General features: G+C 42.0%; 1 protein-coding gene across 1 annotated transcript in view; it reads left to right on the top strand.

Annotated features, from left to right (window-relative positions):
* Nucleotides 1–7,027: 7,027 nt before the first annotated feature.
* Nucleotides 7,028–22,159, top strand: part of MYO1H (myosin IH) — a 43,724-nt gene continuing 28,592 nt past the window's right edge. The window contains exons 1-10 of the mRNA XM_089894595.1: nucleotides 7,028–7,781; nucleotides 10,319–10,434; nucleotides 11,645–11,843; nucleotides 12,770–12,850; nucleotides 15,185–15,364; nucleotides 18,213–18,311; nucleotides 19,490–19,603; nucleotides 19,926–19,997; nucleotides 20,656–20,775; nucleotides 21,841–21,908. Coding sequence (XP_089750721.1) covers nucleotides 7,656–7,781; nucleotides 10,319–10,434; nucleotides 11,645–11,843; nucleotides 12,770–12,850; nucleotides 15,185–15,364; nucleotides 18,213–18,311; nucleotides 19,490–19,603; nucleotides 19,926–19,997; nucleotides 20,656–20,775; nucleotides 21,841–21,908 — 1,175 coding nt within the window. The 5' untranslated portion in view covers nucleotides 7,028–7,655. The remainder of the gene's footprint in view (nucleotides 7,782–10,318; nucleotides 10,435–11,644; nucleotides 11,844–12,769; nucleotides 12,851–15,184; nucleotides 15,365–18,212; nucleotides 18,312–19,489; nucleotides 19,604–19,925; nucleotides 19,998–20,655; nucleotides 20,776–21,840; nucleotides 21,909–22,159) is intronic.

The raw sequence follows: 22,159 nt of genomic DNA, 5'->3' as shown, positions 1-22,159 counted from the left end.
GCAGATTCAACCAACCACAGGTCCTGTAGTACTGCTGAAAAGCAGTTTACTCTTGAAAAAAATCTGCATTTAAGTGGACCCACAAAGTTCAAACCCGTGTTTGTTCAAGGGTGAACTGTATAGTATGAACATACAGTGGAGTACTTTGCATCTAAAAAGGAATGAGGAATGTCATTGTAAACAACTCTGAAGGGATCTCCGGGATAGATTTCCCAATGAAAATACAGGTGGAAACATAGCATGTAGAGTTTCCAAGCATATGCCTAAGAAAGGGGGGAAACAAATCTACGTGTGTATTTGCTTCCACTTAAGAAAAGAAACAATTTTAGCATTTTAAAGCTTTTGAAATGGTTGTTTACAGTGGGAAGAAGGGAATAAGGTGGAAGGGACAGGCATGGGAGCTAGCTCTTTGAATATGCCTTATTTTGTTTTTGGCACCATTAAATACATTTTACATAATGATAAAACGAAATTTTAAAATTAGTTTCCCCAAATAAGGAATAAAGCAACAGGAATGGGCTTCCCTGGTGGCGCAGTGGTTGAGAGTCTGCCTGCCGATGCAGGGGACACGGGTTCGTGCCCCGGTTCCGGAGGATCCCACATGCCGCAGAGAGGCTGGGCCCATGAGCCGTGGCCGCTGAGCCTGCACGTCCGGAGCCTGTGCTCTGCAACGGGAGAGGCCACAACAGTGAGAGGCCCACGTACCGAAAAAAACAAAAAAAACCGGGAATTAACCTAAATATGTATCTGGTTGCTGGTATAGATGGCCACATGGAAATCAACTATTTTAAGGGAGCTTAAAAACACAGTAATATGCCCATACAAACCCAGTGAAGTACATTCGGAATAATTTAAAAAATTTCAAACTGTCTTCAGTAATCATGTTGATGATGGTGTTCGTATTGCTATTTTGAGACGGTTGTGTATATTGTGGAATAAAGCCAATGAGTAATTGACCTTGTCACTGAACTGGAATTTTAGATAGGAGAAAGAGGAAGAGATATAAGTAAAATGAGTTTAAGCACAAGCCCCTTAGTTGTGTATGTGAATTGGTAGAATCAGAATAAACTCATGATGTGTATTATTTTAAGAAAACTTCCTTGCTCTCTAGTGAAAAGCCTTAGAAACAATGATCAACCCAGTGGCAATGAGCGCCCCTAGTGTCTGATTATGGTATCTACCACCTCCCCACTGAAAGAAACCAGAGCTCCTTGGGTAGATTCAAGGTCTGGGCTGAGAATATATAAAATAAACCTAAAAACAGCTTGGCAATTTGATAAGCATGGAAGCTATCAAAGACTATTAAGGCCATGTCAAAAGGACTCAAGAGCCCACTTAAAAGGTTCCCACTGGTCAAAAATCGGATAATTTTAGCATCAGTAAGGGTAAATAATTGCCACGGAATGAAATATATCAAATACATTTAAACCTACTAGCTCATAATATTAAAAACTCATTGTCCCCTTTGAAGGATGCTACAGAACTAACTCATTATTCTGAAAATAGGAAATCAAGCATTTATCCTGCCTTTTTTTTTTTCTTTTTTCAAACTGTACCTCAGGGTAACCAAGTAATTGATAAGGTTTCTCTTTATAGAAAGATCCCAGCTAATAAATGAAGAAGTGGTAGAAGTGGAACATTACCATTTTTTTTTTGCAGTCTTCTAAGAAAATGTGGATTTAGGCAATGTGTGTAAGAACCCTGACATCTCAAAATGACAGCGAGACCTCATGTGCCTTCCACTGGAAGTACACTTCACTGCCTATAAAGTCTTTTTGCCAGGGTAAAACTCAAGCCTGTATTTGATAAGTCCTCTAGGTCAAACTACCAGTTTTTAGGAAATGCAGGGCAAAGAAAAACATGTTAAACGACCCCATCAGCATGCAATCAACAAAAATCCAGAAGGTGGGAAATTCTACAGGACAAATTGTCCAATTTCTTCAACAAATACACAGCAAGAAAAAAGGAGAGGGAGCCCGTAGAACAAGAGAGACTTGAAAGACCCATTGACTAAATTTAATGCGTAGACCTTGTTTGGATCCTAATTTGAGCAAACCAATTATACCAATATCATATAAGATAGAGAAATTTGAACACTGATTGTGTATGATAATTAACATTAAGGAATTATTGTGAAGGTCTTTATATATAATAATAGTGTTGTATACATATAATTTAAGAGCTTTTTACCTTTTAGAGATACCTACTGAAATATTTATAGATAGTGATATGGTATCTGTGACTTACCTTGAAGGAATCCCTCCAGTGTTGGGAGGAGTGGCGAGGCATAGCTGAAGTAAGAGGGGCCGTCGGTTGGTATTTGTTGAGGCTGAGTAATGGGTACATTGGGTTTGGTATGCGTTTGATACTTTTGTGTGTGAACATTTTTTCATAATAAAACTTTAACTGTATATATTTACAGGAAAAAAGCTCTTTAAGGAAACATTTGAGGTAAAAAAATAGTACTGGTGGTATACTGATATGACTATAAATGTAAGGGAAGTCATCAAATAATGAAGATTGGGGAACATGATACAGGGGACATGCAGGGGTTTGCAAACTCTCCTTTGCCCTCAGGGCTCCTCAGACTCTCTTCCAAGGACTTTCCCTTCCATCTTAATCAGAAAGGCTCTGCTTTTTAATTTTGTACATTGAGGTTTCTTATGACTTACCTTGAACAAAGTGTTCTGAAGTATAAAATAAAATTCAAAAGCTACAACTCAAGGGCTTATTTTCTCCCTTAAAAAAATGCCTCCTTCTCATTTTCCAAGCTTAAGGATAGTAGCCAAACCTGTTGGCTGAGTTTAACATGCAAGAGCTGTGGTTCACATTCAAACTACTATTCTACCAATGGAAAAGCCTTTTGGCATCTGTATTAGTCAGGTTAAGCAGCCTTAGGCTATAGTAACAAACAGCCCCCCAACTCTCAGAAGTTTACCATAACAGAAGTTTATTTCTTGTGCACAAAGTCTACTAGGGTCTGGATGATTCTTTAGAACTTCTCCATGTGATGACTCAGGAATCTAGGCTGTTTCGGTTTTGTGGCTCATCCATTCAGTGAGAGAAGTTCTCAATCATTGCAGCACTGAAGGAGTCCTAATAACCCACTAAAGGGTCTGGCACAAATGTCACTTCTATTCACAACCTGTTGTCTAGAAGTAGTTATGTGACACCACCTAACTGCAAGGGGAAATGTGGGGCAGCCCATGGAATATCTGGCAGGCATTTCTGTTGCTGCCAAAGCTTCTCACCATCTTTATTCACATTGTGCCCACCTCCCCCACTGCCCTCCATCCCCCGGACACACTGGGTCAAGCACTAGATTGTGTAGAAGGTGATCTGATCAGATCACCATTGACAACATGATGCTTCCAAGACAGTGGTCCCGTTGGGAGCATCTCATTGAATCCCTTGCCTTCAGATGAGTGAAATACCTAAACCATCCAAGACAAAGGGTGGCCTGCTCTATTTTGCAGTGTCTGCTGCAGAGCTTGCAAACTAGTGTCCCATGAGGCTAAATACATGCTATAGGACTTTACATAAAATTCTACGTTTTAAACTTTTCTTGAGGAATTGAAAGGTTTGGCAACACAAGCCGTATATCCGTCAACCAGCCAAAACCGAGCAGTGGCTGCACACAGATGGCCATTCACTCCCTAGTCTTAAGTGAGTCCCGGACACCTGCAGCTTGACTGAATCCCAGTACCTGCTCTTTAGGTAGCAGAGTTTGTGATCACTGCTGTGTGTGTTTGCGCGGTGGTATCTACTACAGTTTTATCACCCCAAAGATGGAGTTCTTTCATAGGTATAGTAAAGACCTCTCACTCTTTAATTTCCCTCTTATCTGGTCATTTATGGTGTTAATGTTCTCTTCTTGATAAAGCCTCTTAATCGTCTTCTTTTTGGTCAAAGCTGAAATCCTTCCATTTCTTTATTACTGTTCCCCTTTCTGCTCCAATATTTATCCTTCTGACCGTTCTTGTCAATATCATTAGGCTCCTCTAGTTTGTTCACACCCTTCTAAAGGTATTTTGAAACAAACTAGATAAAAGAAATCCAGATAATTAGAATTGAAATACTGCGACAAACAAAACTCCAGGCTGACATGGATAGACTGTGCTTTGGCCCTTGCAAGTTAAAATTATTGTCACATTCCTTAATCTAAGAGGTTTTGTCAAATCTCTTTGGGCTGGAAGGTCGCATAAGGCGCTGGGGCTGACTGCAGGACTCACTCCTGTAAGCATGCTGCGGCTCCCATCTCTAGGACTGGAATAAGAAAGAAGCTTTGTTTCAATCTCTGCACCCTCCACCCACAGAGATCCAGCTGCAGTAATATTTGTGGGTACAGCTCCAGAGATTACTTCAGACTCCAGCCCACTCCTAATTTAATATGGGGCTTGTTGACTATTTACCAGCGGATTTCTTTTTTGCTTTATTGTGGTCTTGTTTCTAATAATCGTATTATTAATATTAATGAGGACAGAAGCCAGTACTCACAGAGCTGATATTGTATCTGACACTGCTCCAAGAGCTTTCCATGGTTCTGTTCAAACCAATAACCCTATGAAGTAGGTACAATTATATTCCATTTTACAGATGTGAAACAGACTGGGGCTTGGAGAGATTAAGAGACCTTCCCAAGGATTTGAAACTGGACAGACTCATGTTCCAAAGTCCTTGTGCTTCATCACTATGCTATACTGCCTCCCTTATAAAAAATATTTAAAACGGGAATATTTGTAATCACTAATATAGTTGGATCTAAATGCATCGTTTTCATTCTTAGCAGGTGATTGCGCCTTCTAGCTGCATTTAGCTAGTGAAGGGAGACACCTGGTGGTGATCTTGTTTTTTAAAACTTTTCATTATGGAAAATTGCAAGCAAGTACAAAGTAAACAGAAGAGTATAATCCCTCCTGTACCCATCACCTGGCTTCAACAATTATGAACATTCTGCCATCCTGTTATCATTTTTACCTCTACCTATTCCCCATCCTCTCCCCACCTGATTATTTTTTATGGTTCTTTTTAAAACAAAATGTACATGTATCATAATGTACAACATTGTAACCATTTATCTTGACAAATAGATACACCCATGTAACTCAGAGTCCTCTCAAGTTAGAGTATATTTCCATCGCTCCAAAAATGTCCTTGGCCAGGCAGTCCCCCCATAACCAGGCAACAATTGTTGTGATTTTCACTGTCGATTAGTTTTGCTTGTCCTAGAATTTCATATAAATGGAATCATACAGCATGCAGTCTTTTGTGTCTGAGTACTTTCACTCAGCATAATGTCTGTGTCATTGTGCATACCTGTCATTTCTATTTTATTGCTGTACCCGTTCTATTGTATAGATGTTCCACAACCATTCTCCAGTTGATAGGAATTTGGATTGTTTCCAGTTTCGGACCATCATGAATAAACTCGATGCAAACCTTCATGTTCCAGTCTTTTTGTGGACATACGTCTACATTGCTCTTGTGTAAATACTTAGGAATGGAATTGCTGGATGAAAGGGTAGAGGTTTGGTTAACTTCATTAGAAACTGCCAGACTTTTCCCCAGTGATTCCATCGCCTTACCTTCCTGCCAGCAATGTATGAGAGTTCTGTCTGCTCCACAATCTTGGGAGTGTTCGATATCGTCAGTCTTTTTCATTTGAACTCTTCTGGTGGCATCTCATTGCGGTTCTGATGTGCATTTCTCTCATTACTAATGATGTTGAGCACTTTCCTATGTGCTTATTGACCACCTGTCTATCTTCCTTTGTGAAGCATCCATTCAAGTCTTTTGCCCAATTTCTGTGTTTTTTGCTTTTTTTTAAACTGAGCTGTTGGAGTCTTTTATTCTAGATACAAATCCTTTGCAGGTATCTAGTTCATGAACATCTTTTTGCCAGTCTATGGCTTGCTGATTCATTTCTTAACAGTATCTTCTGATGAGAAGGTTTATATTTGATGAAGTTCTAATTTTTTTTTTTGTCTCTTACAGTTACTTCTTCCTGTGTCCTAAGAAAATTTTGCCTTTCTCTGGATGCAAAGATATTCCCCTCTATTTTCTCCTAGTAGCTTTACAGATCTTGCATTTATATCTAGATCTAAAATCCATCTCAAATTAATATATATTAACTCTATATACTTATGTATACATATATAAATGTATATACTGTACAATATATTTTATTGTATAATATACATACATATGTATGTAGTCTGATGTAGGGGTTGAAATGCAATTTTTCCTTATAGATATCCGGTTGTTTGTACACCATTGGTTGAAAAGATTTTCCTCTTCCGCACCAAGTTGTTTTGGTACCTTTGACAAAAATCAGTTGGCACACAGTCTTGATAATCTAAAGAAGTGTGAGTCCTCTAGCTTTGTTTTTCTTTTTCAAGATGGTTGTGGCTATTCTAGGACCTTTGCACAGCCATGTGTGCCAGGTGTCCATTTATTGTCTCTCAGATCCAAATTCACCCTTCCGTACCTGCTCTGGGATAATGAAGTCGACTCCTTAAGCATTTCTCCTTGAAGAGGGCATGATGTCAGTCTTTGTCACTGGAAGGTGCTGGAAGGGCATTGCAATAGCAGAAGTTTTCTCCTCACGGCTCCTTTTGTGATGTTTTGCTTTTCCTTGCCTTTCAGCTGCCGTCAGCTGCACAGTGGGATGTGGTGGGCAGACATACACGGACTGGGTACCCAGAGCACGGAGTCCCTAGTGACTTTGCAGCCCTGGCCTGGTCACCACCTTGCCACAGTCCTCCCAGTACAGACATCACACACTCCAGCCCTCCTACCCACAGCCGCTCCCCACTCCCTCTGCACACCCCCAGCCTCAGCTTACCTGAGCCCTGGAGAGCTGTTTCCCACGGCCCTCCCAACCCAAACAGGGCAGCACCAGGTCTCCCGCCCAGCGGTGATCTGGCTCCCTTTGCTCGTCTGTTCCTGGGAGGGTTGTTCTGCTGCCTGGTCTGGCCTTAGTAACCTAGCAAGATTCTCCACCATCCAGCGGGCTGCCACCAACCTTCTCCGGGGAGGTCTGAAGCTCAGCCTTTGGGAGGAGACCCTCCAAGTTTGTCCTTTGTTGATGTTGAAATACTCCTCTGCAACAAGATAGTCTCCTTCTGACCCACGTTCTCATCACTCATCTGGGAATTACACAGGAAGTTTAGGCAACTAACATCCAGTGAGCACATCATGGTCCGGAAAGCAGGCTGTAGGGCCAGGCTATCTAGGTGCATACCCTGGCTCTGCCTTTTGGCAGGTCTTGGACATGTTTTATAACCTCTCTGTCCTCAGTTTTCTGGCCTGTAGAATGGGCATGATAAGAGCATAGGGTCAGAATGAGGATCAAGAGAGATAATACATGTCAAGCATTTAGTGTAGTGACTAACATAGTAAATGCTCAGTTCCTGGCAGCGGCCGCTGTTACTACAGTTATTGCTTTTACTATCATTGCTTGTATCCCTAACTGGATCATAAATGCTTAATGAAGAGAGCATAATTTAATCTCTGCTCTCAACTATCCCCAGGGTTCGGGATCTTGCTATTTCCGTTTTAGACGCGCAATAAAAATGACAGAATAAGTGAGTTGCTGAGGAATGTTCTGTTTCCTGTAGAAAGAAGAAGTGCGGCGGAAGCACATTCGTCTGCACATGGAAAGCGCGCTGACTGCCCGGGACAAGGTCGGGGTGCAGGATTTTGTGCTATTGGATGCCTACACCAGTGAATCTGCTTTTCTGGACAACCTTCGCAAGCGTTTCAGCGAGAACCTCATCTATGTAATGTAACCCATTTCTCAGCTGTTTTTCCTAGAGTGGTGGCTCCCTTCTGGTCTTGTCTCGATGATCGTGAACAGTATCACTCTAATTAGGTTAGGCATTAAAGGGGGGTGTCGAGGGACCACTGTCAGGTACACTTTGATTCTTTGAATTAAGACTTTTATGTCTGCTGGTGGCAGAGACCCAACTTAAGTCGGCCTAAGCTGCAAGAGGGAATCTATCAACCTATGTAGCTTCAGGGTCCAGAAATAGATCTAGGGTCTGGGGTGATGTCTTGAGGACTCTTTCCCATCCCTCTGCTTTCTTTTGCGTCGGTTTCCTTCTGGAGCAGCCTCTCTGCATGGTGGTGAGGGGACTGCCAGCGGAACCAGGCTGATGCGTTATCCTCTTAAAGCTGCTATTGAGAAGGGAGCAAGTCTTCTGGGAGACGGAGGATGGTCGGCTCTGATTGGCCCATGTTGGGTCATGTGTCTGTCTCTGTACCAATCCGCATAGGTAGAGGAATATTCTGACTGGCCAGGCTATTCCCAGGCCCACTTCTAGAGGTGAGGGATGAGGCCAGTGGTCCCCTGACCTCATGATATGGACTGAGAGCTGGAGAAGTTCTCTCAGAGGAATCTGTTGGAAGAAGGGGGACTTGATGGCAGGCAGGCAAAAATAAGAGATGTCCGCCATATCCCAGGAATCTTCAAGGGTCAAGACTGCAGTATTTTACCAGAGCTCTGTTCAGGTTGGTCTCCTTGCTTCTAATGGTCAATTTTTATTAAGATCTCCATTTATCACTCCACCTTGGTTTGATTGGTTGCTGTTCAGGTAAATTCCTTTAAGGGTGCACTCAACAGTGTTTCTGTGTGTGTGTATGTCTGTGTGTGTGTGTGTGTGTGTGTTATTGTTTAATTTTATTAGCTTTTGCTAAGAGTAAATGAGATGATCAGAAGCAGTTTAAAAATATTAAAAAATTTTTTCTTATAGTTATTTTGTTTGTAATAGTGCCCATGACACTCTACATGTGGAAACCAAGGTTACCAAAAGAAACAAGCAAAGTGTTTCTCAGAGTGTACATTTTTAATTGTGGAAATAGATTTCATCTATAAGTTTATGTATAAGCAGAAGAGAAATAGTATGGTTTGGGGAAGTATAAGTGGGATGATAGGATCATCATGGATAAACGAAATGTTTCCAGTCTGAACAGGTAAATTTCAGAAACTGTGCTCTATCTTGGAAGATTTCTACTGATGGAAGCGATGCAGAGTTTTAGTCAAAATACTCATCTGTGATCCGGCTCTCTGTTTGACTTTGTCCTAGAGATTGGAAATAATAGTTGGAATGATTTTAGCATAATTTAATGTAGGCTTGAGTACCTCCAGTCTTTGAGACTCTGAAATGAAAAGCAACAACAAACTCAGAATCTGAAAATACCAGATATATTTTTTTATACCATTTTAATTTATTTATTTATTTTTGCGGTACACGGGCCTCTCACTGTTGTGGCCTCTCCCGTTGCAGAGCACAGGCTCCGGACGTGCAGGCTCAGCGGCCATGGCTCACGGGCCTAGCCGCTGCACGGCATGTGGGATCTTCCCGAACTGGGGCACGAACCTGTGTCCCCTGCATCGGCAGGCGGACGCTCAACCACTGTGCCACCAGGGAAGCCCTCCAGATGTATTTTTAAAGGAGCCTAAATATTTATTTTTATATATAAGAGCTTAGAACTTTTATTCATAATCATATTCCAAGAAGCTTTCTTTAGTGGCTATACTACAAATATAAGTACTTCAAACGCTTGAATATTAGTTGAATCCAACAGTGAGATCTAGAGAAATGAATGCCAGTAGTGGGAGTGTTTGCCCAGTTTTAGATGGCAGCTATATATGCTTGCCCTGCTTTCACTCAGTCACCAGAAAGACCTTTGTGAAACATGAATCAATCAGATCATGGTGCACACCCTCAAAGTCATCTCTTTTACATAATAGTTCAGGGCAGTGTTTCATTTCAGTAGCAGGGAGTGGGCTCTCTGACATCCATTGCATGTGGAATGAACCCCCCAGTTCCTGACACCCTGCATGGTCTCAACTCACACCCTCCCCAACATCCTCTCTACCATTTTCTAGTCTCCCCTCCCTCACTGGCCTCCAATGCAGAGCCACACATGTCCCCTCAGCCTGAGATGCCCTTCCTGCCTACATTTTTCATGACAGGCTTATCATCCTTCAAGCCTCAGCTCAGATGCCATCTCCTTAGGGGAGCCTCCCAAAACCCACTAGCTAAGGTGGCCTTCCTTAGTCATTCAATCACTCATTACTCTGTGCCTTTCTTGGCACACTCATTGAAGCAGTCTGGGTCTCTTGGCTGTTTGTCTGCCCACCTATGCCATGCAGGCTCCATGACAGCAGAGACCCCCCTCCCCACCTGTCTTATTTATCGTGTTATAGTCCCAGCACTGAAGGAACACAAGGGGATTATAGCACGTGATGGTCTTTTGCTGTAGCCATTTGCACCCCGAAATTCCTCACTAGTGCTTTGGTCTATTCCTCTAGACATATATTGGGACCCTCCTTGTGTCTGTGAACCCATACCAGGAGCTTGGAATCTACACTGTGAGCCAGATGGAACTTTATCAAGGGGTCAATTTCTTTGAACTGCCACCGCATGTGTAAGTAGCACCCAATGAGGTCAGCAATAGGAGTATTTTTCTCGCTTTCTACCTCTCTTTTTTTCCCCTCTCTCCCATCCACCTACCACCCATCCATCCATTCATCTACCCACCCATCCATCTACCCACCCATCCACCCAACCTTGTACATCATTGATGCATGCTCATTAGGTTGTGTATCTCACTTAAACTGCTGCCTTTCAACAGAGTGGAAAACATCAGCAGCTCAAATCTAAGCTTAAATATGATGAGAAGTAGAATCTTTGTATGACTCCTGAGAAATCTAAATGTGGCCAGAGAGGTGTCTTCTCTTGGAAATGGATTGCTATAGTGCCTTCTACTGGTACCTGAATGTCATGGCAGCTGAGAGGAATGCCCATTGGTAGGAACTTAGCAGGGCTGCAGATCCATAAGAAAAGCAATTTCCTGCCTGGTCTCTATGTGACTTGGGCTTTGCTGAATTTCCCAGTTCTCCTCCTTGGTCGACTTCTGGGCTAATTATCTAGGTTCTCCCTTCATTTTTCTTGGTGATTCACCTATTCCACTCCCAAGGCATTTATGAACCTTTCTGCCTCGCCACCACCAGTGATTTCTGAAATACCCAGCTTTCAAATTCAGCCACATACTAAGGCTATACCCTTGGGAGACCTTCCTGCTTTGGTTTCTGATCTTGTAGATAAAGCCCTTATACTAGTTTTACCTCTTGTCCTAAAGTTATCACAGAACTTTTCAAATCTTTTTGGTTTCCTGTCTCTATACTCTTAGTACTTTAGGTTTTGAAGGGAAGGAAACACGAGATCTTTTATCTATTGAGTTACTCAATATTTAGACAAAATGTTATTTCCACCTACAGTTAATAGAGCATCTCTTGGGGATGTAACTTAGTATGTAGTTTATTCTTATAAGAAATGTTGATAGATTTTTTAAAAATCGGTAAATTTTGAAAAATCTTTTTATTCCTGCCCCAATTCTTCACTGTAACCCTTCTATTGTTAGAGTTTTGATATCTAGTACACTCTGTGAGTGATCAGTCAATGAGTCACGGTGAAGGTTTGCTATCTGTCTGAACTGAGTGCCTTGTACCACGATCTGGACGTGGCTTCTGGGAGGCAGGGTACTTTGTCCTTCTGCTCTGGTGAGCATCAGAGTCAGGGGAAGGAGTGTTATAGTCACTTCCATTCCTTGCGTTTCTGTCTCACTACTTCCCCAGCTACGCCATAGCTGACAACGCTTACCGCGTGATGTGCTCTGAGCTAAATAACCACTTCATCCTCATTTCTGGAGAGAGCGGGGCAGGGAAAACGGAGGCCTCCAAGAAGATTCTCCAGTATTTTGCAGTGACCTGCCCAATGACTGAGTCACTACAAATAGCCCGTGACAGACTGCTACTCTCCAATCCAGTGCTGGAGGTGAGCGATCTTTGAGGACCTAGAGAGGGCAGTTCCAGGGAGGTCACTAAGTAAGAAGAATCTTCTGTTCGGGTAGGTCGGTCAAAATGGGCAGGTCTGGAAGTTAAGAAGAGGGCAATGGATCACATGGGTAGTATTGTGGTTGAAGGGCGTGACCTTGAAGTCCAGCAGGCCTGGAGACTAACACTGGGGCAGTCATGCACCAGCAAGCTTCTGCAATCACTCCGCATCTGGAGAATGGGTCTACTCGTAGTACCTACCTCTTAAGAGGTTTTGAGGACTAAACAAGATGAATGCATAAAAAGCACACATACTCTTATTATTAATATTTTTATTGTTTAATTAAAATCTTTTTGATGATTATTATTTCTACTATTGCAATTCACTGACTTGCTGGATGATTTTGAACACGTTATTTTCTCCTGTGTTTTGGTTGCTCTTTGCGTAAAAGGTGTTTGTGGTTGAAGGGATTTTCCCAGTAGACCTTTGGGCTGAACAGTTTACATCTTTGATATAGGAAAGTGTCTGGTGATGGGGGCCAATAACTGTGCGCTTCTAGAACAGCGAGGGCCTAGGGTCCTATCTACTTCTCCTTAGGCCAGTTCTAATCTATTCCTAGATTGGATTCTAGGGAGAAGATATTTTTCCCTTCTTTTCTGTGGGTCCAACCCCAATATTTGGCATCAAATCCTCTGTAAATAGTGTTTCCTTCTTAGAAGATGAAGTATGGCTTTCATTCCTGGTTCCCCGTCCCCTCCTCCAGTGAGCATGTCAGTTAGGGTCAGGGATTCGATGAGCATGGCGAATGACTTAAACGGCACTGAATGACACTTAATGTCATTGAGTGACACGTTAAATGACACTGAATGACTTAAATGGCAGTGAATGACAATCTGGTTCAGTCTCCCCTCCCTTTGTATTCCAAGGCTTTTGGAAATGCCAAAACACTCCGGAATGACAACTCCAGCAGATTTGGAAAATACATGGACATACAGTTTGACTTTAAGGTACACTGAAGTTCCTACTACTGCTTCATGGGGACCCCTGAACTTGCCAGCAGTGGAAACCCATCTCAAGGCACCTTAAGGGAGATAGGGCATTTATTGGCTCAAAAAATTGAAAAATCCAGGATTAGTGCTAGTCCTAGGAAATGCAAATAAAGACCATGATGACATATTTTACTATGTGGGCAAAAATTAAGAAGTCTGATAATACCAGGTGTTGGTAAAGATGTGGATCATCAGGAACCCTCACACATTGCTGGCGGGGAGTACATTGGTACAGCCCAGTTGGAAAACAGTGTGTCATCTTGTGATGCTGAAATCACATAATCTAAGGTGGAGCCATTCCCCGCCTGGAGATATTCCTACAGATGTGCAAACCTGCCCACAACAGCACTGCTCACGATGGTAAAGGGACTGGAAAAGAACCAACACATCTCGAGAGAGCTGAATGCCCATCAACAGGAGAACGGCCAAATTGCGGGATGCTCACACAATGAGATGTTTTGTGGCAGTGAGAGCATGTGAACGCCAGCTACGCACAATGTAGACGGGTTGTGAGAACGTACTGGGTGTCAGTGTGATGCCATTTCTTATAAAACTTGAAAACATTCCAAAGTAAACAATATATTGCTTATGTGTACATAATTGTATGACATGGGTTGGCAAACTTATTTGGAGAGGGCCAGATAGTAAATATTTTCGGCTTTATGGACCATACAGCCTCTGTCTCAGCTACTCAACTCTGCTCTTGTAGCGTGAAAGTAGCCAGAGACAACACATAATGAATGAGCGTGGTTGTGTTGCGCACAGAGTTTAAATGAGGCTAATGCAAGTAGGAGGGGTAGACAGAGTTCTCAAGGACATATAATTCCAAGTGACAAAATGACACTTAGGCTAGAGAGCAGTAACTGGCTGAGTGTTCGGTGTAGTGATGACGACAGACTGACTCCGGGTTTCCCAGAGGCTGGAACATGGGTTTCTGGTGGTGTGTGCATAGACTTTGAAAAAAACTTAATAACAATATATATTTTTTCACTTTTTATTGAAATTCAACACATAGTAAAAAGGACACAAATCATGTATACAGCTTGATAAATTTTTACATATGAGTCTACCTGTGTAACCACCACTCAGATCAAGATATAAACATTTCTAGCACCTAGAAGGTTCTCCCACCTGTCTCTGACAATAACCCCCCTTCCCAAAGGTGATCGCTGTTCTGACCTCTATAATCACAGATTAATTTTGCTGCTTCTTGAGCTTCAGAAAAATGGAATTATACAATTGTTCTCTTTTGTGTTTGGCCTCTTTCAGTCAACACGTCTGTGAGATTCAACCATGTTGCCGCATGGAATTGCTCATTTTTCGATTGCTCGACTTTTATCACCATTTATCTGTTCTCCTGTGTTGGACATTTGGGTTGTATCCAATTTGGGGCTATTGCAAATAGTGCTGTGAACATTCTTGTACCTCTTTTAGTAGATATAAGCACGCTCCTTTATGTTGGGTATATATCCAGAGGTGGCATTGCTGGGTTCTTACCAGCAATGCTATAATTGAGAGTTTCGGTTTTTCCACACTCTTGTCAACATTTGGTATTGTCAGTCCTTTTAGTTTTAGGCATTCTGGTGGGGTATAGTGATTTCTCACTGTAGTTTAAATTTGTATCTCCCTGATTTTTAATGAAGTTTTGCCCGTTGGTCATTTAAAAACTCTCTTGTATATTAAAGTCTTTTGCTCATTTTTAATTGGGCTTTTTTTTTTTTTCCTTATTGATTTGCAAGTGTTCTATATATGTCCTGGAACACAAACCCTTTATTGGATAGCTTATTTAAAGCAATAATCAAGACAGTGTGATGTTGGCAAAAGAATATGTAAAGAGGCTGATGGACCAGAAGAGAGTTGAGAAAGACCCCTCCCCCCGCCCCGCTCACGCATATGGTCACCAGACTTATGACCAAAGCACCACTGTGATTCAGTATACATAGAATTGTCTTCCCAATAAGTGGTGCTGGTCAACTGGGAATCCATATGGAGGATAAGGAGATCTTTGGCCTCAACTTCACCCCATATACAAAAATTGAATAATGATAGATCATAGTCCTAAACGTGAATGGTAAAACAGTTGCTTCTAGACGAAAACACAGAAAATATCTTCATGACCGTGGGCGCAGGCAAAACTCTTTTTGAAACGGAACCCAGAAAACGCTAATCCTAGAAGATCGTTAGATCAGACTTGATTCAAATTCAGAATTTCAGTTCATCAGAAGACACCAGTAAGAGAGTGGTTTGATTATTGGGGTTTTTTTCCCCCGAATTTTTTGTTCTCTTTTGAAGGGCATTCCTGTAGGCGGGCATATCATCAGTTACTTGATAGAAAAGTCTCGAGTCGTCTATCAAAATCAGGGTGAGCGGAATTTCCACATCTTCTACCAGCTGCTAGAGGGTGGAGAAGAGGAGCTCCTTGCTTACCTGGGACTTGAGCGAGATCCCCAGCTGTATAAATACCTCTCACAGGTTGGAAAGACCAGCACCTGGTTCTGGTGGCCCTTTGGAGGGGGGGGATCGGGGTGTTTGGGGGACTTCTATGGGGTGTTCAATAACTTTCTCATTACCATTGTGGAGGTATTCTACTGATTGGTTTCTTGACCCCTCCTTTTACACCTGGCAGGTATATCATCTTGGTAAAGTAACCAATATCTCGGTGAGTGGTTCTCAGCCCTGGCTGAAGTTAGAATCACCCAAGGAGCTTTTGAAACACACAAATGCCTGGGCTCTACTTTCCAGAGATTCATATTTAATTGGTCTAGAGCAAGACCTGGACATCAGGGTGGTGTTATTTTTTTTTCTTATAATTTTTTAAATTATAAACATTTTCAGTTTTCAGAAAAGTTGGATCAATATCATTACATGCCTCACTCACATTAAAAAATTATTACCACTTTGCTATATCTGTTCTATCATCTAACTGCTGCTGAACCGTTTTAAAGCAATTTGCGATTTTACGGCACTTCCATCGCAAATAATTCAGCATGTAGCTTCTAAAAATAAGAGTATTTTCTTATACCGTGCTACCATATTGAACCTTAAAAATTAACAATAATTTCCTTATATCATCTAACTAGTCCGTAGTCAAATTTTCCATTGTCCTCATAATACTATCTATAGCAGTTTCTTCCAACTAAGATAAACTCATGCATCGGTTATTATGTTTCTTTCAGTCTAGACTCTTACTTCTTTTCATAAAATTAACAGTGTGAAGATGCTAGAGCAGTAGATTGAGATTAAATATTTTTGGTAAGGACACTGCATAGATGCTCTGCGTAGACATCCTGCATCATCTCAGCAGACACGTGTTGTCCATTGCTTCACTGTTAGTGATGTGAATTTGATCACTAGGTTAAGGTGGTGACAGATCTTTCCACTGTAGAAATATTTTCCATCAGGGTTGTTTTAAACATTCCTTGGTGATTAAATGTCATTCAGTGAATCCCCTGGATATTCTAATGCACAGCTGCGGTGAGAACTTCTGGTCTAGTGTGATAGAAACACACTGTCTATCTGAGTCCACAACCTATGGTACTTCATTCTGCTTTCAGAACTAGCTTGGAAAAGACTTTTTTTTGCACCTTCCTGCCTTCCATCCCGAGAACTGTTTTCTGCGAAATGAATGAACATCCTCCCTTACAGAAATAGTTCAGACCATTTCTATGAGCAATCCTAGGATGTAGTGTTGTACAAAGTGGCTTCCAGAATTTAACTTCCCAGCACTAGTTTTTTTGCAACCAGCACTAGGGTGTGGGATGTTCAGGATGTATAGCGCCTCTCAGGGTTTGATGTCACTAGCACCTTTTTGCCCCAAGGTTTTTGGATTTTTCTCTTCTCTCTGGGACTGGCTTGAACGGAGGTCACTTGGCAGAGTACAAAGCAGGGACATCATTTAAGAAAGAGAGCCATGTCTTGTAAAGTGAATACTGTAAAATGAAGACCAGCGTATCATAGTAAATCATGGAGGAAAAGACAACTTGATGGAAATTTATTTTGAAAAATGCAGCTAAATCAGGAAGATAAAAGAATCTCATAATCTCATTTTATACTTAACAAACTTTGTACTAATTCTTAGAGCAAAGAATAAACCAAATTTGATTTTTTTTCTTTTTGAGGACCTCATTTTTCCAACAGAGCTGTATGGGAGCATCACCTTTGGCTTTTCATAGCATGATCAGAGGATCAATTTGTTACACTCTTTGAGGACTTCATCCATTAAGGATGGATTTCATCCATTTAAGAGGGCTTCTCCTAACCATTCGCTTATCAGATCACTCTCTTTGGGAATGTATCATGCCTCTCTCCTTGCAGGTTTTTTCTGGCCCGATTAATTTGGCAAGATCCTCATGCCACAGTGGCTTTGGAAATGGCTCAAGCAATTCACCAGTATTATTTTGATCGATTTCGTGTTCTCCTGTAACTTTGGCAAACCTTGTGACTGTTTGTAGTATATTTGCACTGCTTCCAAACCCCTAGGTGTCCTCTGAGGACTGACTTAGACTAGCCCTGCCCTTGGGGAGGCAAGAGCAGATGTTGCTAGTTGTGTGGGCAGGGATATTTGGGAGGTTGCAGATTTAACAGGGGCCAGTTCACTGGTGAATGTTTTCATGGTATGACACCTTTGTTTTCCCCACGCAACAAGGAACTCTTTTAAGGTAACCAATCTTCAGATAATCAGGAAACTAGGAATACTCTGCACTACAAAAGCAAAAAACAACAACAACAACAAACCCTCATCTAGAAGGTTTTCTCTTTAAATTGTGATACTGGTAGTCTGTTACTGGTTTAAAAGACAGCCTCTAGAGTCAATGGGCAAAGTCTAATTACACTTCCTGTAGAATCTGTGTTTCTCTAGATGCCGAACTTTTATTTCCTTGAGTGAAGGAAATCCTGCAGTGAAGTTTCTGATGTTGGTTGCTAAGTGAGTCAAGATTATTTTCTGAATTTAAACTCTGTCGTTTTCCTGTATGTTTCAGCAGATATCTATTGAGACAAGTGTTTCCAATGTATTCAGCAAAAATGGCAAGAAAACCTATTTTTAAAGACACGCTGAAGATATACCACTAATATGTAACTTTGAAAGTTTTCCCAGACAGATTTTTAAACAAAATTGCAAATAAATTTGAAAAAAGCAGCAGTTGGCAAATCGTCAGGTGCTAAACAGTTAGAATAAAATCCATTTTTTTCACAGCTCAGAACATTATAGAACTAGCTTTTTCGTGCTTGTAGAGAAAATCATTTTGATTAGGAGTAGGTGTTTATAAACCTAACTGTCCTTATAAAAATGCTGTTAAGCGACCCAATTCTGTGTCAACAGGGCCACTGTGCCAAAGAGTCGTCTATTAATGACAAGAACGACTGGAAAACTGTTTCCAATGCCTTTTCTGTCATCGATTTTACTGAAGATGATCTTGAGGTATGAGCCCCCCGAGGGCAGAGATGCCAGTAGTCAGGTCTGGGATTGAGGAAACCATCCTGGTTTCTTGGTGATTACACAGTAGGGTTGCCAGATTCAGCAGATAAAAACATAGGACACTTAGGTACATTTGCATTTCAGATAAACACTGACTAATTTTTTAGTAGAAGTATGTCCCAACATTGCATGGGACAAACTTCATACTAAAAATTAGTCATTGCTCATAAATACACTACCATGTGTAAAATAGATAGCTCGTGGGAACCTGCTGTATAGCACAGGGAGCTCAGCTCGGTGCTCTGTAACAACCTAGATGGGTGGGGGATGGTGGGGGGAGGGAGGTTCAAGAGGGAGGGGATATATGTATACATATAGCTGATTCATTTCATTGTACAGCAGAAACTAACACAACATTGTGAAGCAATTTTACTCCAATAAAAAAAAAGAAAAAAATTAGTCATTGCTTACTTGAAATTCAAATGTTAACTGGGCATTCTGCATTTTATCCAGCAGCCCTGAATTTTCCCAGTGCTGGGTGCCAGCAGGTGGTCATGTTTCCTCTTCCCCTTAAACCCAATCTCAAATATTTAATCCCCTAGAGTGCTAGGAATATCATTTATTTATGCTTCTATATTGGAACAAACTGGACCAAATGGTAGGATTTATAAACAGTTTGTTTTTACATCTTTTTGTCCTTGTTTTCTGGGTGGGGGTGGGTGGGTTGTTGAACTATTGATCTTTCAAGGACCAGGATATAATTTAAAAAAATATATATATGTATGTATATATACACACATATGTGTGTATATATATATATATATATACACACACATATGTGTGTGTATATATATATATATATACACACACACATATATATACACACATATATCTGGGATCATGACATTTGAACATTAGATTGGTGGGGAGGCACAGGGTGATATCAAAATAGCAGTGTCTTGTGCTGGAGATGAGTGAGGCATCATCCTGCCCTCCGCAGAGGCTCTTTCCCGGCTTCCCTTAATATCTGGGGAAGGAGGAGACTCCATTCGTTCTGTGAGCTCCAGGCTGGAATTCAGGGGCGGGGAGTTCTCCCTCGGGTATCTCCCCTGATGACATTTATCAATTAGGCAGCCACCGTCTTCTCTCCCTGTCCTCCTCACCACTTCCCACATTCCTAGAATCTCTATGGAATTATTGCCAGTGTCCTACACCTGGGGAACATCTGTTTTGAAGCGAACCAGCAAGGCTGTGCCTCCATACCAGACACCCACGAGATCAAATGGATTGCCAAGGTGATGGTCCAATTTGGGAGAGCCCCGGTGCGGGGGGAGCAGACACTCTCAGAGATGGAGAGGCGGGGGAGGGGAGTGAGGCAGCCGGATGCCCACGTCCCAAATGGCTCACATCGTGTTCTCCCAGCTGACACTGGTTAGGAGGTTTAAAGAGCATGGGGGTAGATGAGGGAGTGGGTAAAAGCCAGTTGGTTGAAAGACCAAATATGATCTGTTTTGCATTAAAGCACAATTAGTTGGGCAGGTACACCTGGACCTGGAAACTCTTTATTAGTGAGTAAAGCTGGGTTACTGAATGGCATTTTGATTTCCATTTATTCAGCTCCTAGGGGTCAACCCATGGGTCCTTCTGGAAGCTCTCACCCATAGAAAGATTGAAGCCAAAACGGAGGAGGTAAAAATGGCTCTAGGTGGAAATGTACCTGCCCTTCCCACCACTGCTGCCAGCAGGATGGTGGCCCTAGGGGAGGCCAGACTCCTGAATCCTCCCCACCAGGTCCTGTGTGGTCCGGCTTCTGGCAGCATCTCCTGCCTTAACTTCCCCAACCCCCAACATCCCACCATCACAAGCTCTCTGTGCCTCACACTCGCCCTGCCTTCCCTCCACAGTCTTTGCATATGCTGTTCCCTCTGCTGGAACACTTTTCCCTATGCTTCTTGTAGTTAACCCTGCCTTATCCTTCAGTTCCCAGGGATCATTTCTTCAGAGTCCTTTCCCTGCTCATCCCACCCCTCCCCTGAAGCACCATATGTATCTCCTTATAGCACTTGTCACTCTCAGCTTGAGAGCAACATGACGCTTCTTTGTGTGACTTGTTGAATGTCCCCCTGCCAAATGTGAGCCCACAAAGGCTGGAACTGTTTGTCTCAGTCATGGCTATGTATCAGCACAGGGCCTGGCGCTCAAGAAATAGCATAAACAGCACAGGCGGGAGGCGCATCTTTCCCCAGCAAGTATCCTTCCCTAGTCATCTTTAAAGCCTAGGTTGAACACTCAGGAGGCCTTTTAATTATTTTAACCTCTGTAAAGATGTACCTGTTGTTCTTCTCAGGTGATATGCCCACTGACGCTAGAACTCTCTGCCTACGCTAGAGATGCAATGGCAAAGGCTGTTTACGGACGAACATTTACTTGGCTGGTCAACAAAATCAATTCCTCCTTAGTGAACAAGGTTGGTCCACACACATTGGGTAATGTGCTCACTAACATGGTAATGTCTTATAACCAACCTCTTTAAAGAATTTGTGAGAATTGACTGTACGCTCCTGGTGGGCAGGGATGGTGTCTTTTCACGTCTGCATTTCCAGTGTCTAGCACACAGTAGGCTCACAAAAATGCATGCTGAATGATCTTGGCTGGGTGTCCCCAAGTGTGGGACACACAGCATTTCAAGTATGCCAGGTGGCTTTAAGTATACACAGAAGCTTTTCCTTTTAACGGTACATTTTAATGTGTATAAGAAAAAACAGGCTGACTCCTTCGAATTTACCCCATGGGCATGTTTCCTTTTTAAGTGGAGTTATTTAAATTAAAAAGGGAGTTTACTCAAAGCTGGAAATTAAGGAAATGACGATATGAGGGCAACGGGGTACATAGATGTGGCGAGACTCACGGAGGAAGCATGCAAAGGACAGATTTGGATACATTGACTCAGTACATCATATACAATGTTAAATTGTGTCCCTTAATAAAAACAAAAAAAAAAGGCATGCTCTCTTTAAATGGCCATCCTTGCGGGACAACACTTTGTCCTCTGTTGAAAATGATATCCAAAGTATCTGCCCTCTCTCCTGGAGAAACATCTCCTTCCTGCTGTTTATAGCTTCCTTCTTTCCTTCCCTCCCTCTCTCCCTTCCTTCCTTGTTTTCTTTTTTTTTTTCTCTTCCTCTTCTTTTCTCTTCCTCTTTCTCTATCTCTTTCTTCTTCTTCTTTTTTTTGGGGTTGAATGTGGGATTGGGAGGCTGAAGAGGGCTGAAGCAAGGAAGTGAATCAGAAGATGAAGGTTTCACTGCTCCGGTAATGGATAAGGAAGCTGGGATGGGATCTGGGGAGGCCGCAGGCAGGAGGAGGCAGGCTGGGAAAATTATTTCTACCCTAAGGTTCTTCTGTGAGCCATTGCTGGAGAGAGAAGGCATGAGATTTATAGCCAAGTCCCAGATTCCGGGACAGCTACCAGGTTTTGAGGGTCACAGAGTAAACAACCTTAACGATTAATGGTGTGTGTTACATTGACTAGGATTTCACTGGGAAAACTGTGATTGGATTGCTGGATATCTATGGGTTTGAAGTCTTTGACAAGAATGGGTGAGTTCGTTGTTACCCACTGGTTCTTTGTTTTTCTTTAAGGTCTGAGTCTGGTTTATGGCATCTCTGATGTTATTGGAATTCATTTTCCTATTTCTAGAAATTCTCCAGATTTGCAGAGCCCCTACCTAATAGACTTTTCTAGAACCGGAATAACTATAAAAAATGCAAATGTCTTTTAGCTTGACTCTTCTGATCTATTTAGTAAATTATTTGTTTAATAAGGGCTTTGGTTTTTCTGTATGGAAAAG

The sequence above is a fragment of the Delphinapterus leucas genome, chromosome 14 (genome assembly GCF_059928025.1).
Source record: "Delphinapterus leucas isolate spDelLeu-1000000601 "Yukka" chromosome 14, BTC_Dleu_Yukka2, whole genome shotgun sequence".
In the NCBI taxonomy this organism is placed as follows: domain Eukaryota; kingdom Metazoa; phylum Chordata; class Mammalia; order Artiodactyla; family Monodontidae; genus Delphinapterus; species Delphinapterus leucas.
This window is presented reverse-complemented; position numbering and strand designations above follow the sequence as displayed.